The sequence below is a fragment of the Rattus norvegicus genome, chromosome 17, assembly GCF_036323735.1.
Source record: "Rattus norvegicus strain BN/NHsdMcwi chromosome 17, GRCr8, whole genome shotgun sequence".
Classification (NCBI taxonomy): Eukaryota; Metazoa; Chordata; class Mammalia; order Rodentia; family Muridae; genus Rattus; species Rattus norvegicus.
The window spans coordinates 80,966,130-80,985,014 of NC_086035.1; the positions used below are offsets into that span (position 1 = coordinate 80,966,130).

Consider the following 18,885-nt stretch of genomic DNA (forward strand, 5'->3'; position numbering starts at 1 on the left):
AAGCAGAAAACACGTTGGTTTCAAAGCCTAACACAGCTGCCTTGATCAGGCGTCAATTCTTAGCACCAAACCTGTCTTTAGAAGTGACTGTTCTCAGTCTTTCTCTTTCCCTCTGATTTCAGATTAAAATGAACTGGGAGTTCAGTGCAGAAAGGTATTACTTCCTATTGTGACAGCGGCTCCTAGGACCATGAGTTGCAGACTAGTGCATATTTACTAAGCCTGGTTCAGCGACACCAAGTACTACGGTTGGTTGCTACGGTACTCTAGTACAGCACTCTAGGGGTTTTTGTTGTTGTTTTGGTTTGGTTTGGGTGGGGGGGGACGGGACGGTACATTTTATTTATTTACATTTCGAACGTTTTCCCTCCACAAACCCCCTACCCTGTCCCTTTCCCCTTCCTCTATAAGAGTGCTCCCCACCCCACCCACTCCCACCCCACCCACTCCCACCTCACCGCCCTGGCATTCCCCTACACTGGGGCATTGAGTTTTCACAGGACCAAGGGCCTCTCCTCCCACTGATGCCAGATAAGACCATCCTCTGCTACATATGTAGCTGGAGCCATGGGTCCCTCCATGTGTATTCTTTGGTTGGTGGTTTAGTCCCTGGGAACTCTAGGGGGTCTGGTTGGTTGATATTGTTGTTCTTCCTATGGGGTTGCAAATCCCTTCAACTCCTTCAGTCCTTTCCCTAACTCCTCCGTTGGGGCCCTCGTGCTCAGTCCAATGGTTGGCTGTGATCATCCGCATCTGTATTTGTCAGGCTCTGGCATAGCACTCTAGATTTAAATGCAGCAAGCAGGCCCAGGAAAACAAAAGACCAAACCAAACCAAAACATCAACAAGAAAGAGAAGAATTCTGTGTTTAATCACAGGGATCCAAAAACGCAGCATGACCTCAAATTGGCAGTGCCTGTGATGGAGGACACCAAAAAAATACTCAAGGAGTCGATATTTCCAGGCTGGTTCATAGAGAATTGAGACCTGGGGAAAATCCAGTAGCTTCCTTTCTCCTTGGGGATTTCACATCAGCTGAGCCAAAGAGAAATGGGATAATTAGGGTGTAGACTGGGTGAGCTCTTAACCCAGCCTCTGAGAGGAATTTCATCACAAACTTCAAGCTTGCTCAGGAGTAGGGCCTCCACCTGGTGGGAGCTCAGCCAGGACCTAAAAGCCTGCTTGGCAGAGCAGAAACCTACTGGGCGTGGTCTCAGAGCTGGCGTGCGCTCGCTGGGAGTGGCTTTGAGCTTGAGTGGGGCGACACTTAAGGGTCAGTGGGCGGGGAAAGGCTTTTGGAAGAGGCAAAGTGGAAGGGGCGGGGAAGGGAGGGGATGGCGGTAGGGTGAGGCGGGGATGGGGGTGGGGGTAGAAGAGAGACAATCTTGCTCTCCCCGACCTTGCTCAAGTTCCCTGGGGAGAAGGCGGCGCACGGCGCGGGAGGAAGGAAGCCCCGGAGCTGGTTAAGTAGCTGTGGACCCGGTAGGAAAGGTGGGGACCTTGGCCTGGAACTCAGGGCTTGTCACTCAAGCAGCCACGTGGAGCCCCACCCTGGAAAAGGGGAAGCTGCACGGTGGCCCCGCCACCTTTCTCCGAAGGTCCTTGAGTTGCAAAGACTGTGGGGCCTGGTTTCAGGAGCTCCCGCCTTGGGGAACTGGTCTGGGCTCAGAGGGCGCTGATCGCCCCCGATTCAGGTCTCCAAAGGTCTGACTTGAAAGCTCGAGGCCCTGAGCGGGTACCCATGCTTTACTTACTCGGCTCTGCTTGACTGTTAAGCTCTAGAGACTTGTTAGAGCGGCTGTGCTCTCCCTACATGGGGGTAAATGGAAAGTGGAAGTATTTTTTCCCTGCTCGGGTTTCTTTAACAAACTTTACCATCAGAATCCTCCGTGTCCTGGAGCGTTTACCTTCTTGTAGCTGTATTCTAACATTTAAATGGACTCCCTAGATATATGAGCAAAGTTTGTACAGCCCTGATACTGGGTAGCTATAAAGATGTTTTAGATATAGGGATACCTGCCAGGGCGGACACCTTCAAACCTCCTCCGAAGTGGAACAGCCAGCAAGTGTTTACTTACTGTCCTCAAGGATTCTGCTTTCCTTGCCACGGAGAATAAGAGTAGTCCTGAGGACTAGACACCCGCTTGGGCCATTCCTTTTTAGTTTACATAGACACGAGGAATGTCCAACAGTTTCCTTGGGGCCTGGTGCCATTCTATAAATAACCAACTCCATTCAAAAAAAGAAAAAGGGAAGGAAAGAAGAGAAGAAGAGAGGAGAGAAGCAGGGAAGAGAGGGAAAGATTGAGAGATAGATAGATCATAGCGCACACAGAAAAGAGACAGATGAGATTATTTCTGACTGTCAATCAGTCAGATAACAATTTTCAAAAAGATAATTTGAACACCAGAACCGGCAAGTGGGTCTTTATGAAATTATGTTTTTATTTATGGAGGCTGGATGTTACTTTAGGAAAACATTATATGTAGTTTTGGAATAAAGGAGCAAACAGATTTTATTTCTGTTCCTGGTTTCTGAATCCTAGGGATAGCCAAGTACTTATTTTTCGAAATTTAGTGTCAATTAACTGCCCGGGGCAGGGCGGTACCTAAACTCTACACGCCAATCTGTTACACAGCCTTGCCAGAGAGCTTCCAGTATATAGACAAGCAGCATCAGGTACAGAATGCTCAAGTCATACTGCTGGGAGGAGGTAGGACGAGGGGTTTTTCCTGACTCTAAAGCCTGTCCTCTTAGACTATCTCCACCTTGAATCTATCGGCCTGTCCTACCTCCAACATCCTGACCTGGAATGCAGCGTAAGAATCTGGCTTGCTTCACCTATACCAGCTGCTCACGAGGCTAAGGAGGGAGAATTTCAAGTCCCGAAGCATCTTGGGCTGCAGAGTAAGACCCTGTATCAAAACAGAAAATTTAAAAAGAGACTTGGGTGCAGTGCCTGCCTACCATGCACACATTCCTGTGCCCAACCCCCAATGACCAGAAGATAAAATAATCTTGTTTCAAAGAGGAAGGAAGTGGCTGCTGGCTGGAAGAACTCGGACCCGCGATGGCTCGCTCTGGTTCCAGCTCTGTAGTCCCAGAGCGCTGAACAAGTTGCTTACCTTTCCTAGGCACATAGACGCCATTGACCCTTAAGGCTTTACTCAGCCTAACACTCTATGGACTTATGAAAATGAGACACTGCTTTTAGTTAGTGGTATTTTGGTCACATCTGCTGTTGAAATTTCAAGGTGGCCAGGAAGGGTTACTTTACTCCACCGATAAATACGTACTCTGTGCCTGGATTCTCACAGGGTTTATAACGAGAGCAGAGCGAATAAAGGCAGCAGAGCCTTGAGTTTGTATTCTGTTTAGGAGCGAAGGAGCCACCAAACAAATATACATAGTAACATCAGATTGAATTAATGGACAGAGACAGCCTGTGCGCAGGGGGGCTAGGATGGGTGACAGCACAGAGTGTGTGCTTCACGAGGGAATCTTCTCACTAATTTAGAGTCTGAGGTAGAAAGATAAGGACTTAGAGATATCCCTTTTACTGGGACCCCGAGGCCTCAAGGGCAGAAGAGGCATTAAAAAAACAAACAAACAAACAAAAAAAAAAAAAAACTTGACAAATCCTAGGAACTTCTGGAAGGTTTCAGCATCTGGCTCAAGATGAAGTTGGAGATCTGGGTGGGAGTAGGTTAGGTAGGGATTTGTGCCATTTGGAAAGAACCATGGCTTTCAGTGTTCGTCATGGCCCAGCAGAAGGACATGAAGATGGGTATGGTGAAGCCCAAACACAAGCTGAGGGCGGCTCTGGTGAAGTCGAGGTGGAGGAGGCGGAGCATCAGGTGATGGTGGTGGAGGGGGCGGAGCATCACGTGATGGTGGTGGAGGGGGCGGAGCATCACGTGATCACTACAGCTTCGCCACGTTTCCTTTAACCCTACTGTGCCCTCATCCGACTTCATGGTCTTCATGCTCGCCCCCTTCCCTCATACTGCTTGCTCCCACCTAGCGCACTGTATTCATAACCTTGTCATTTATTCCCTCTTCTAAGAACGCCTTGTTTTGAGTACTGAGGTGTGCTTGAGAGAGACGGGGGTTTCTCTATGTAGCCCCTGATGCTTGGTACTTTACTATGTAGCCCAGGCTGGCCTCAAGCTTAAGTCTCCTTCTTGTGTTTTTTATGAGCTAGGATTTGAGGTATGTGTGACCATAGCTAGCCAAGGGACTGCATCTTTTGTTTGTTTGTTTGTTTTGTTTAGTTTTCGGGTTGCCTATACTGCTGTTTCCTCCTGGCCAGACGTTGAGCTATATGTAAATTAGGCCCTTACGGATTAACAGAATGAGTTTAACTGTTGAGTACTTTAGATCTGGATTCCCTCGAACTTGCTATTGTGTGTGGTTGTGAAAGAAGAGGGGGTAGGGAATCAAAGATTAGTCTCAGTTTGCTACCTTGAAAAACAGAGAAGATGTCCACGCTAATAATAACTAAGAAGCTGGACCAATAGGGCAAAAGATAGAAGAGACGTGGGCGTTCAAAGTAAGCCCGTAATGTGTAGATTTCGTTTCTTCCTGTCTCTTTGACCAAGTTCCTGGCAAGCAGCAATTGCAAGGAGGAGGCTTTTCTTTTTTTTCTTTTTTTTTCTCTTTGGCTTGTAGTTTGAGGGTGCAGTTCATGGAATCAGAGAGGGCGTGGCAATAGAAAGGTGTGGTAACTGGGTATGTTGTAGTCACAGTCAGATGTCTCTCCTCTGGAAACACACTCACAGAGCAGGATCAAGATGAAAGGGATCCACTGAGGCCCCGAGTCACTCTCTGAGAATTACTTAATTTTATTGCTGAAGCACCCTGGGAAAAGCAACCGAAGGAAAGACAGGCTTCTCTTGGCTCAGAGTTTAGGATGCTTTCTATCACAGTGAGGAAATCATGTCAGAAGGATCCCAAGTCTTATTGCATCTACAGTCAGGGTGCAGAACTCCCATGAATGCTGCTGCTCAGTCAGCCAAAGAAATGATAGCACTTCTAAGGAGGGTCATCAAAATAATCCCACCCAGGCATGTGCGACAGTTGGTCACATCAACATAATTCCTCACCGATGTGGTGCCTGGAGCCTTGATTTCTAAGCAATTCTAGATCTGTGTCAGGTTGACAACATGTACTGTCACACAGTGTCAGATATGTGAAGTGGTTTACAAATACACTTTTGTTGTCTGTGGCCTCTGGGATTGGAGGATGCTGCACCCTCCCCTAGCTAGTCCTGCCTTTCAGACTGCAAGAGGTCTGGGCCCTGTGCATCTAGGGATTTCTGTATCCAATTCACCAGATACCTAGAGAATCTTCTGGAAGGTGCTATACAAGGCTTTTCTCATGACAGTTGTTCATTTCGGTGTTGGTAGGATGATGGATCCCACAGTGCCCTAGTCTCCTTCATGATTATAAACAAAGGTGGAAAGAATAGCATGTAGGTGCTTAATTATATTCTGCAAGAACGTCCTGGTTGAAGTAAAAATATATACAGACTCAATATCTAGAAAGGGTGGAAATCAGGGCTTCCATTTTTATTTGAACACACACACACACACACACACACAATGCTTAGCATGCTGTTAAGTTTTCCAGTATGGCGGAATGATCACGGATGCATTGCGAAGAGAAAGTTCTCCCCAAATATAGTTATCACTGGATGCATTTCCAAAACTGATTCATCACCAAAGAACATTTGAAATGAATCATGTGTACGTACCATTGACTAATATTATTGTTGCCATGCAGTTTAAACGGCACTTAAAATACGGCATTTAAAGTAATGGTCTTCTGCCTTTCTTTTCTTGGATATGAGAGCATCAGATCTGGGCTTTGCTCCCTGACTCCTGTAGGCATTGTGTTCTCTTGGACTGGGACTTAAATGGAAGTGAAGCAGGAACAGTTATCTTTGGGCAGAGCCTGGCTGCGTTCTGAGGGGCGCCAGCTATAAATCCAGCCTCCCTAGGGGTCAAAAATCAACACTCCCCCTTCTTGTTCTCAAAGAAGTGATATGACGATGATAAATTGCTTGGACGTGAGCGCCCTGAGCGTTGGTGTAATGAATTATGTTGTTCAGGGCATGACCGAAGATTCTCTATTGTCAGTCCGTGATACTCAGTATTGACAATATTCATAAAGAGCCTTCTGCCAACTTTGATCTCTGCTTTGCATTTTAAATTCTTGTCCTACAGGCCATAGCTCTTGGTTCTTAGGCAAATCTGTTTATTTTACTGAGTTCATGTATATAATCAGCCTTTTGTTTCTTCTGCTCCCTCCTCATTAAGATGGTGTGAGGTGTGCTTAGTTAGACACAGTAAACACTGTCTTACTTCACAGAAACTGTTAAAATAATAATTGTTAGTCTTTTCACTAAGTCTGCAGCAGTAGCAGCTACAGTGGCTTTAATTGGGTAATTATTTGGTGTTTGAAAAGCATTTTGAACAGGATATCGGTAAATATTGTTGTTAATTTAATGCTCTTTTGTGTAATTAAAAGCCATGCCTCCACAAAAATCTTCAGTATTGTTGAGAATCAACTAAGATTTCTATCCTGATGTTGCTTACTCTCAACTCTGTATGCAAACTATGAATGCATTGATCTTTAAAACATCCTAAGTCTTTTCACTTCCTAGCTCACACATCTGGACAATTAAATGCTGTCAGGCTTGTTGTCTAAGTGCCTACAATCCTCACCCCAGATCTGGCCAATTCCCATCATACCACCAATCCTTATACTGTGTGATAGCTGTTTAACTTGTTAATCAGCTTCTGGGTTTATTTTGTCTAAGGCCATGCCTTCAACTCCCACCTGATGCCCTCAAAATCTGTCACATTGTGTTACGTTGAATAACACAGTCCAGACTGTCTTTCCTATAGCGTCATCACTCCATTTATAGAAGCCTGGACCTCCAGGAGTAGCTAAAGGACTTTTCTGTAGTTTGGATTAGATGGCCCCCACTATTGGGCTACATTTGTTTGTTCTTTCTACCATAACAAAACACCACAAACTGGGTGGCCTAAAAAAACAGAAATGGATTTTCTCACAGTCAAGACCATGGAAGCTCAAGATCCAAGTGTCAGCTGGGTTGTCCTCTCCTGAGAACACTCTCTTCAGCTGGCAGACGACCATCTTCTTCCTGTGTCCCCTCTCTGCATGTCTGTGTTCTGAGATCTTATGAAAACACCCAGTCCTGTTGGATTAGTGCTACCTATTTTTTTTAATTTTAAAAAATTTTTAGTTGAAAAACAAACAAACCAACAAGTCCAGTTTGTCTTATCCATATGCCCAAATACAGCACGGTCAAACTCTCAGTGGCCTGTCCCTTGAACAGAACTGAGTCCTTTCCTTCCAATGCCCCTTCTAGAAGCCATCAGTTGTAGAGCACCACACTTCAGTAACCCCGTAACACTTTTTTTTACTTTTGTTAAATTTATTATAGTATTTGTGTTACATTTATGTATAAGTGTAAGAAATAGATATTTGTCCTATTGTACAAATAATGACTTATAGGGAATTCCCCTTTTCATGATAACAATCAAAAAAACACATACATTATCAACTTTGATGTATAACTTTACCCAATTAAGTTGGTTGGAATATTTTGCCAGGGCAAAGAAATAAGACAGGAGTGTAAAATGTGGCTACATCACTATCTCAGCCATGGAGGCCATTGCAAGTCAGCATTTTCAATTTAGGATTATTTTGCCACATTAGGGAAATACTTAGAGAACGATCAGAGACACCTCCAAGAAAGGAAACGGCAGCACACCTCACAGCAGTTGGGGGAAGTAGTGAACATGGGAAATTGATTCCAAAATATCCTATGCTCATCTGTGCTACAAAAATATCTGAGGTAATTTATGGATTATTTTTTGTTTGTTTGTTTTGTTTTTTTTTCTTTTTTATTGGATTTTTTAAATTTACATTTTAAATGTTATCCCCCTTCCTGGTTTCCCGTCCATAAACCCCCTATCTCATCCCCCCCTTCCCCTTCTGGGTTAGTGCTACCTTGACAACCTAGATGAGCAAAGTTCCTCTGTTGGACCCTTTCAACAAGCGGTCTTGTTCTGAGGCACTGCAGGTCAGAAATTCAAATGGGATACTGGGCGACAGGATAATTCCAGTGTACTATGGTAATGGTTTCGTGAAATGACCACTTTTAGAGTAATTTTCCTTATCAAATGTAAGCTGCTAAGCACTGAATGTAAGTCCCGGGAGTGTACTTCATTCAAGAACTTCTCTTGAATGTTATTTAAAAAGAAACTTTGTGCCTGTGCCTTAACATTGAAATAGTTAGATTAAAAATGAAGCAACATCATTCAGTGAATTAGGCAGAATTTATCAGACAGCCAAAATATATATAGTCAACTTTTATACCTTAGCAACCATTCAAATAGTTCCTTAGCAATTTGCAAGCATTTATTTTTATCCAAGAATTTTCTCTAAATCAAATGTGCTGTTGGGCGCAAAGTAAACTCTAGGCCAGGTTGGACCTAAGTGAATAAGTATTTCTACTTATTCTACAAAGGAAGAGAAAAGAAAAGGATGAGATATGTAGCCTCGGTGATACAGGGTGTGATGCTTAGGAACCTGAATGAGATGAAGTTTGCATGCATGTGTTAAATCATTCTTACGGAAGAACAGTGGCTTTAGTTCGGTAATTGTCAGTCTTCATTTTCACCTCGATTGAATCTGAGGTCACCTAGCAGGTACACATGCATGTTTTTCTCTGAGGGAATTTCCAAAGAGGTTTAAGTGGGGAAGACTCACCCTAAATGTGGGCAGCACCATCTTCCGGCCTGGGCTCACAGACTGATTAAAAAGAGGCAAAGGAGAAAGTGAGCTGAATGCCAGCATTCGTCTCTCTCTGCTTCCTGTTTGTCACCGGATGCGACCAGCTCTGGACCAGCTGCCTTGCGCTTCTCCTGACCTGCCTTCTCCACTCTGACGGGCTGCACCCTCAAACCGAGAGCCAGAAAAGTTTCTTCCTCTTTTTCATGGTCAGGCCACAACAATGAAGAATGTAACTTGTACACACTACCAGAGAGTAGTTCAAAGTAACAGTTCTAGTTGTAAAATGTTTGTGTCGAAAAGTCCATAGATTTCTCTTGCTCTATTAAATTTCTTTTAGCCATTAGACTTGTGCCATACATAAGAACATCCTTAATTTTGTTACAATGAGGATCTTCATGATCTACAACACACGTCTTTTCTATAGTATGGTTGACAAATACATGGAATTTTGCAATATGGTATTGAAAATACAATACAACATAATGGCATTGTAGGGTGTGTGTGTGTGTGTGTGTGTGTGTGTGTGTGTGTGTGTGTGTGTAAGAATGTTTCTAATTTATTGCGTTTTGTTTGTAGTACCCTATTCAAAATAAGCGTATATTATTTATTACTTTCGCTGCAATAGGTTCATGGCATTTTTATATTTGTTTGACTTTTTTCTCTTTGATTTTGTTTTTGGTGCTGGAGATCAAGCCCAGGAGTATGGCTGCCATTGTGTCAGACCCCCACCCACAGACACTATGGAGAATTCTTGTATGTAGTTTCTGCACAGAGAATGATGGACAAAATTTTGGAGTTTTAGTCTATAAATATTACAAAGCTTAATAAGTAACTCTATTGTGTCTGACAATAATGCCTTAATCCATATTTGTTACACCATATATCATATTTATGTCTTTAAACAAACATCATTTAAAATAATGTCCACAATTATGAGATCAATAAACAGGTCTGAGAGTTGAAATTGGATAATAGCTTTCTCTGCCCAGATAGAAGTCAAGATTATATTTCTGATGAGTTAGGGGCAATGTTGGTAGTTACTTCTGTAACAGGCTTGCAAATGAACTTTATAAGATGTTGCTGGCATGTTGACAATCTGTGTCTTCACAAACAATGCAAGTTTTACCCATTCCAATGAAACTGGGTTCATTGTCCTATCATCTTCAAGAGAATTTACTATTCCTATATGTTGTCAGCCAAGCTTTATCTTAATACATATGAAATTGCAGCACGATTGTGTTTATTATATATTCTCCTAGAATTGAATGAAATAAATACTCGATTAAACCATTTTTAAATGCCCATGTCTCACCTAGTATCAACTCAAACCATCAATGAGAAATATAGCAAACATTTTTTTGGACATTCATTAAACATTAGCAAAACCCAAATGGATTATTGCATTGAATTTTTAAGACTGTACATCACTGTCCACTTAATAAAACATTTCTTTGGTTGTTTGATTGACACCAAACCTTCAGAATAGCTTCTACATTTCTACTACAATGATTAGACTTTGCCGTTAAATTATATGTACATACACATGTACCTAGGTAGATCATGGATGACTTTCCCAGTTGCTTAGGAAACAATAGTGTTGACTTGAATGTCTTATTTGATGGCTAATGGAGCAGTCATTATGTGTACTGTGCCTCTGTTTTATTCTTGTGAGCACCATAAAGGATAACAGATACCTAACAGTCTGGAACTTCTGGGTCATAAAACCATTTGATTTCATTCATCTGTTAGTAGTAATGGGTGGTTTATGGTAACTCGAAACCTCATACTGTAAAAGAAGAACCTTAGGGATATGCATTAGTAGGCTTCATATTTCTTGTAGAGAAGGTTTACAGTTGCTTTCTATATATATATACATATATATACATATATATACATATATACATATATATACATATATACTCTCTGTCTCTTTCTCTCTCTCTCTCTCTCTCTCTCTCTCTCTCTCTCTCTCTCTCTCTCTCTCTCTCAGCTCACTCTGTAGTCCTGTCTGACCTGGAACTCTACATAAATCAGGATAAATCAGGCTGAAACCCCAACTCCCCCTCTCTTAGCATTCACATGTTGAACTTGCAGAAAATCTGTGGAAGCTACATGTATAGCAGCTCTCCGGACACCACCCTAGAACTTAGTTCTAGAAGACACTTTATGGACCACCTTGATCAACTTCTTTATTTTCTTCAAGAGAAAGGTGTGGTCCACAGACTGGTTTGCCTGAAGACACGGTGTTGGCATGGTAATGTCCTTTGTGATATTTATGCAGTTGGTAAAGCGCTAGCTTTTATTCCTCTTGGGAAAATTGTGATGTATTTGGAAAACCATCCTTTCCCCAGTCTGCATCCAGTTTCCCACATTGATTGGTTGCACTGGCTAGTTTGATTTCAACTTGACACAAGCCAGAGACACTGGAAAGGAGGGTGCCTCAATTGAAAAAAAAAATGTTTTCATAAGATAGAACTATAGATAAGCCTGTAAGATGTTTTCTTAATTAGTGATCAATGGGGGAGGGCCCAGCCCATTGTCAGTGGTGCCATCCTTGGGCTGGTGGTCCTGGGTTCTATAAGAAAGCAGATTGAGAAAGCCATGAGGAGCAAGCCAGTAAGCAGCATCCCTCCATAGCCTCTGCATCAGCTCCTGTCTCTAGGTTCATGCCCTGTTTAAGTTCCTGTCCTGACTTCCTTTGTTAGTGAACAGCGATGTAGAAGTGTAAGCCAAATAAACCCTTTCCTTCCCCAGTTGCTTTGGCCATGGTGTTTTGTCACAGGGATTGAATCGCTAACTAAGTTGAAAGCAGCTTTTGGTAACATTCAAGGTATTTTACAGCTATCGTTTAATATGTGTTATATACTATAACTTATTGGATGGGGGAATTCACCTAATAAATCAAGACTTATCCCCATTGCTTTCAGGATTCTTGAATGAGAGGACAAAATTAATATTTTTCTAAATGGCGAGATACACTTAATAAATGTGATTCCTGTTATTACATCAACTCTACATAGTTTTAAACATCCTTAATTCTTGATTTGAAAAATGGCACTTATTTAATCTGTGTGTGTCTGTCTGTGTGTGAGCACAGCATGGCTTACAGTGGACATCAGAGAACAGCTCCTGCCCTACCATACGGATCCTGGGACTTGAACTCATGTCCTCAGGCTTCGTGGCAAGGACCTTGACTCCCTGAGCCATCTCATTAGTCCCCAAAATTATTGATTTCTTTTTAAATCTGCGGTCATACCTAGTAGTAGAGCAAATGATGAAAACTGATAACCAAGTGTCATAAAGGCACATTTTATACCAGTCCATCATGGAAAATTCATGAGATAAGTTTTACTGGAAAGAATAAGCCAGGAAATGAAATTTAATTTCAAAGCCTAAACAAGAACCCAAAGCAGACTAGAGTGGCAAGGGCTGTAAAGACTTTACCTACGAAGTTAAAAATAACTTCAAAGGAAGGACGGCTAATTCTGTTTATGTAATCGGTTTATATTGCTCTGCAGCTTGTTGGTAAAAGTAGCTTTGAGTACTTAGAGAATATATCTTTTCCTTTCTGCGTTCCAATTAAAAAAGTGTTATTGCTTCTTTTTGGAAACCGGAGCCTTGGAGCGATTTTGAGGCCTTCCAGGCATCCTCAGTCCCAGAAAGGGAAGATTAGACACCACTGTCCGTCTGAGGGCTTCACCGTTCCAGGGCCAAGAAGACAAGCGGTGATCCGAGGCCCTGACAGTTGGAACTCCTCTACTGTTAATGCCATCAGAGAATACATATCTCAAATCTGTTCCCCGTGTTTTCAGACCCACAGTGGCTCTGAAACCCAGCACATCTTTCCCAGTCAAGTTAATGTATTCATCCATCCATAAACATTTATAGAATGCCTGCTTTGGGCCAGGCATGGTGCGAAATGCCGCTATGACGTTGTTCGCACTTCAACATTGAGCAGGGAAGATTCTTCATGAGTTATGAGAATCTGTTTGCAATTCTCCTGTGGGATCCCCCCGAGAATACTAGGAGATTAGAGGCCCCCTCCAATGAACACAATATCCTGCCAGTCCCTGCCGTGTGTGCCATTTGTCATTGACACAATGACAGTCATTTTACACTGTGGTTTCGACTATGGAAACCAAGGAGACCATTGGGGGGATGGGTAGCGTTTCTCTCCAGGAGACTTTCTTTTTCATGGTGCTTGATCTGAAGCTACATGAGGAAAGCTGTTTCTTCTTCACTTAGCAATCCGGAACAGTGCCATTTCTGTTCCCTGCAAACAGTAGAGGAAAAAAAGATTAAAAAATTTATTTGACCTGTGATACTGGTCACTAGGAAACGCAAATGGCATGGTTACACCATATGGAGAGGAACGGCATCCTGGCTGGGTAGCCAGGTGTGTGTGTGTGTGTGTGTGTGTGTGTGTGTGTGTGTGTGTGTGTGTGTCTGCCCGTCTGTCTGCCTGTCTATATATGTATGTGCAAAATAAAAGTAAAGAATGAGGGAGAGACTAGCTTACTCTGTTTGGTTGTTTAATGTGTTTGTATGTAGCTGTCTTTGGCTACTTTGTGTGTTCCTCTTTCTTCCACCCCTCTCCATCCCTTTCCTTCTATCTTTTTAATCCCCTAACATGAGATAGGAGATAAAAACAGATAGAGGGGCAAGAGGGTGATATTATAGTTGGATTACATCTTGCTGATTAAGGACACCAAGTTCCTTGGGTCAAGTTTGAGCTTTGCAGTGACAATATCTCATGTCTTCTTCTTTCTTCTCTGTGCATGACTACTTAACAAACCTCTCACTCAACTAACCAACAACCCACACCACCTCTGGGGCCATAGCATACCGTCTGAAAAGTCCCAAGAATGCCAAGCATCATTGAAACTGTCTACAGGTGGCAGAATCACGCCTCTGCTAGAGCATGCGGTAAATCATAGTCAGCTGCTGCAGACAGTCCGAAGCAGCCCTATATCCCTACCCCGGGGATTAAAATGAAAACATATTCTTATAACTATAATATTATTATGATTATAATATAAAATATAGTGTATTTAAAGGTGTATTATTCTGTGTCTTTTAAGGAAACAAAATTCTCACTACATATGTGTGTGTGGCCCTGAGTGTTTGAATACTCATGTGTGTTCAGGTGAAGGTGAGTAGCAGGAAATAGGAGTTACTGTCAGTTACGAGCTTCCTTTGGATGCCGAGAACCAAACCTGGACCCTCGGCAAGAGTAGTACATCTTCTTCACCACCGAGTCACCTCTCCAGCCCTAGCTTACCTCTTTTAAACAGCCCATTCTCTTAGAAACTAACCTACTTCTGGGACATGCAGTTCATCCCCTAAGCTGTCATTGATTCCCTCATAAGATTGTCCTGATCCAGGTCCCCTTTCTAACTGTTAAATGTGGGATATGCCTCTGTGAATCTTCAGCCCTCGGCACTCCTTCGGTGCCCTGGGATATGTATTCTGCTAGAGTCCTTTTCTCTTCTGGAATTAGTGAATACAGAGACCATCCAGACGCCATGACATACATTCCATTTCCTGCCTCACTGCACTCACTCTATCCCTAGTTATAGCCATCTCTTCTTGGGGATGTGCTTTCGTGATGGAGCCGTTGCCCAGCATGCCGAAGGCCTTGGGCTCCATCAACACTGCAAGCAACAGGAATGCATCCTTCTGTGGATCTCAGCCTCGCTTCAGAGTTCATCATTTGTCATGAAAGCATTCCCGGCAACCCTGATTCAATTGCAAACTCCTTGTAGACAGGAACCATGATTACTTTTACTGTGTCTGCCAGAAAGGGACTGATCCAGTCTATTACGGTTGTGTGAGTCCTGACAAACACACCCAGACCTTAACGTCTTAGCAAATGACGAATAGTCAGCCAAGGGTTGTCTGGTAGCCTTATTGTGGAACGCACTGCTCCTTGCAGAACGGGGTCACCACGATGCTGAGTGACACTCCTTTCAAGCTCTTATGTCACAACGACTTGGCTCCGTCGCAATTAATCTTGTGTGGCAGCACGGTGACGATGAAATGATTTCTCTAGAGAATCTATGGTAATACTATTAAAATGCTCTTACAATGTCAGAATGATTGCCGCAGAGCATGCGGGGACTGCGCTTATGTGATTATGATATTATAGTGATGGGCGATTACCATAGGAAACTACTAATTCAACCCTGCAGGGACTTGCATTATGAAGCCATTATAACATGAGATTATAACGACACAATAACTTGGATGCACATTTGTGATGCGAAAACTAAAAGCTAATTGGAATGCAAGTACTATTTCCATTAAATTGTAATTAAACACTGAGAGAAATGCTTGTTTAAATTTGAGATGGAGACATACAATTCAGAAAGGAAAACTGCAGGCTTTTAAAAAATGCATGTCGAGCATAAGCTTAAAAAAATGTCTAGGAGCCATTTTCAACTGTACCTCTTAGTACTAACTACATGGAGTGACTTCTCTCGGAAAGCATCAAGAGATGGCTCAGCGGTTAAGAGCACTGACTGCTCTTCCAGAGGTCTTGAGTTCAAATCCCAGCAACCACATGGTGGCTCACAACCATCTGTAATGGGATCTGATGCCTTCATCTGGTGTGTCTGAAGAAGTGACAGTGTACTCACGTACAGGAGATGGATGGATGGATGGATGGATGGATGGATGGATGGATGCATGCATGCATGCATGGATGGATGCATGGATGGATGGATGCATGGACGGACAGACGGACGGACGGACGGATGGATGGATGGATGGATGGACGGATGGATGCATGGAAGGACGGATGGACGGATGGATGGATGGATGAATGAATGGATGGATGGATAGCTGGATAGCTGGATGGATGGATGGATAGTTGGATAGTTGGATAGATGGATAGATAAGCAAGCATCACCAAGAATTGGGACTAAGCATCCTATTCCAAGTACTGGCTCCAGTTGCCATGATATAAGAACAAAGGAGAAAAGGAGCTGTTTTTATTTGTTTAGTTGCTTTTTAAAAATCCCATCCTGAGGCTGGACAGATGGCTCAGTGGTTAAGAGAGGTTAAGAGTACTGACTGCACTTCCAGGAGACCCAGGTTCAATTCCCAACACCCATATGACAGCTCACAACTGTCTGAAACTCCAAGGTCTGACACCTTCACACAGATGTACACAGAGGCAAAATACCAATGCACATAAAATAAATGATAATTATTATTTTTTTAAATAAACGAGACCTGAGGTTTCAGCTCAGTGATACAGTATGAGTTTGGCTGAGAAATTGGTCTCCTGCTTTTTTGGCGCTGAGGACTGAACCCAAGACCTTACACTTCCTAGGCAAGAACTCTCCCACTGAGCTAAATCCATAACCTCTAAATAATTATTTTTTTAAAAAAAAATCCCACCCCTGGGGATGGCTCCCACCCGTCCCGTTGCTGGAGACGGAAGCCAGGAATTTTTGCATTCATTTTATAGACATTCCCTCACAGCCCTGTTTTCTATGCCCAATATACTCACCTTTGTTCACAAATTTGCATTTGAAACACCATTATAATATAATTATTTGTTCTTTTCCACCCTTTACTGTTGTGAAGTTCATTTCTTACCTAGGAGAATCTAGTCGATAGGTTCATGTTTTTTTGGCTTTTTATAAAGGTCAGCTCAAGCCGGACAATTTCGCATGTCACCCGGGAAGTCATAGTTTACTATTAGCAAATGATTTCACAGGAGAAAAATCAAGGTGGATTCTTCAGGGTGTATCTGTCAGCAACAACAATGGTACTTACTTAAATCTGTCAAAGGTACTTACTTAACACTGCCTCCTGCTTAACAGTCCATGGTACCTGTGAGGAGGCACTGACTTCTAATTTGGTCTTAACCCATAATTGTAACATGGCTTAGGCAAACACAAAACTGGAATACAGAAAAGCAGGAAAATCGAGGAGCTCCAGAGCCTCTTAGATACGCGACTATATTAGCTTGTTCTGATGTTAAATGCACATAGAGACGTTTCCCGCTACTCACTCCTAATTACGACTCCAACTGGTTATTGCTTCTTGGTTTAAATATAGTTGAGATGGGCTTTTGTTGTTAAGCATTTAGTTTGCATTTAGCTATGCTGTATGCTTTAGGGTTATTTTTATTATTGCTTCTTGCAGCAACCAAATGAAGTAGGTGAGTCTAAATTACTAAAGTCCTTGTTTTTATAATTAAGAAAAGAATAACACGGCTATCCAGCGGCTGCTTCATGGCACTCCAAGAGCAGTGCTGTTGGGATTTGGTTGTTGTAGCTGTGTTTCTAGAACAATAAATGGTATTTTCTTTGGGGTAGCACTTCCATATTAAAAAAGACCATGGGAACTCATTGTGAGGGTCATAGCAAGATGTGCCTATGGCTTAATAAAATGATTATGAATCTGAGAATCTGAGAGACTCAGTTGGTTCAGATTACTGGATCTTTGAAAAAGCGAGGATCCCGTTTTCATATATGTAAAACAGAGATGGAATCGAAATCCCTTTCAGCTTAAAAACTCATGAGCACATAACATTTAACGTTGATAGAAACTTAGACACCATCATCGTAAACAGAATTTTTAATACATAATAAAAATATCCAATATTTTTGTTACTTTAAAATCATTGATCTAAATTCAAAACCATACTTTGCTTGGATGGCATTTCAGCATCTGACATGTTTTGGCAGTGGATTTGTGATTTGACTTAAAATAGCTTTTTTTTTTTATTCAAGAAACATAGTAAAATTCTTAAAGTTGCAGACATAAATCAACCCCCCTCCCAAAAAAAGAGATTGAAATTATAGCCTTCGGTATTTTGACAATTTTGATAAAGTGTATTTTCAACTATAACTAAAGGAACTTTCTGTTTAAGTTGTTTAAGAATATAATTAAATAATTATGTTCAGTAATAAGAATAAATAAATATATGAGTGTACAACATCTGAGGAAGCAGTAATAAAATGCACAAGAAAAAATATTGTGTTCAATAAACCTTTTAAGATGTGTGTGTGTGTTTGTGTGTGTGTGTGCACGTCTGACTCTTTATGTGTGTGAGTCTGTATGTCTTGTGTGCGTGTGTCTGTGTGTGCACATGTGTCTCTGTGTTTATATGTGTATGTGTCTGTGTGTGTGTTGTGTGCATGTGTGTCTGTGTATGTGTGTGTTGTGTGCGTGTGTCTCTGTGTGTCTGTGTATGTGTGTGTGCCCATGCACATGTGCACCGCACTCATGTAGTGCCCAGGGGGACAGAAGAGGGCACTGTATCCCCTGACTGGAGTTACAGGTGGTTGTAAGCCACCAAGTTTGGAAGCTGAGAACCCAACTCTGGTTTTCTTGGGGAACAGGGAAACATTCTTGACTGCTGAGACATCTCTACCCCATAGACAAACCTTTCTAAGAGACTTAGTGTTCTTAATGTTTATGAAGGATAGGTCACAATTTTCTCTTGGGGCATTACGGGAGCGTTGAGTGAATGCTATTGGTCTGATAAAGCAGGTAGGGTCCTTAATTTTCTTCATAAGAAGCTGAGTTGATTTATTAAAGATTATATATGGCAATTGCACATACGTGTGCTCTTCAGAGCCTGAATTAGGGCTGACACCAGCATAGCAGGGGAAGAAGTAAAAGAAAGGACGTCCTCAGTTTTCTAGTTGGCAATACACCAGTTTTCTGTTGCTATAGCAAAATACATGAAAGTGGGTGACTTGCACAGGAAATAAATCTACATAGCTTGTAGTTTTGGAGGTTCAATAGCATGACGCCAGGATCTGCTTGATTTGGGTGTAGGTCCCCAGGACTGTTACATTATCATGCGTGCCATCACAATGTCATTGTAAAGGGGACGATCTGAAGTGAGAGAGAAAAACCAGAGAGGTTGGTTACTCATTGACACACCATCACATGCCAGCTAACCTAGGTTCTACGAGAACTCCCACTTGCTCCCAAAAACAGGATCCACACCGAGCCAGCATTTCACTGGGCTCCATGTCTTTAAGGCCAGGCTACTCTGAGAATTGCCGGGCTCCCAATTTGTGAACCTTA

General features: G+C 42.4%; 1 protein-coding gene across 4 annotated transcripts in view; it reads left to right on the top strand.

Annotated features, from left to right (window-relative positions):
- The first annotated feature begins 1,333 nt into the window (after positions 1 to 1,333).
- Pter (phosphotriesterase related) overlaps positions 1,334 to 18,885 on the top strand; it is a 61,245-nt gene continuing 43,693 nt past the window's right edge. Inside the window, exon 1 of one of the 4 annotated variants that reach the window (XM_006254291.5) lies at positions 1,334 to 1,491. Coding sequence is in view for 1 of the 4 variants with exons in the window: in XM_039096043.2 (XP_038951971.1) it covers positions 1,357 to 1,462 (106 nt within the window). In the remaining 3 variants the exon portion in view is untranslated. The remainder of the gene's footprint in view (positions 1,492 to 18,885) is intronic. The other 3 variants (XM_039096043.2, XM_006254290.5, NM_022224.2) reach the window with 3 other exon arrangements.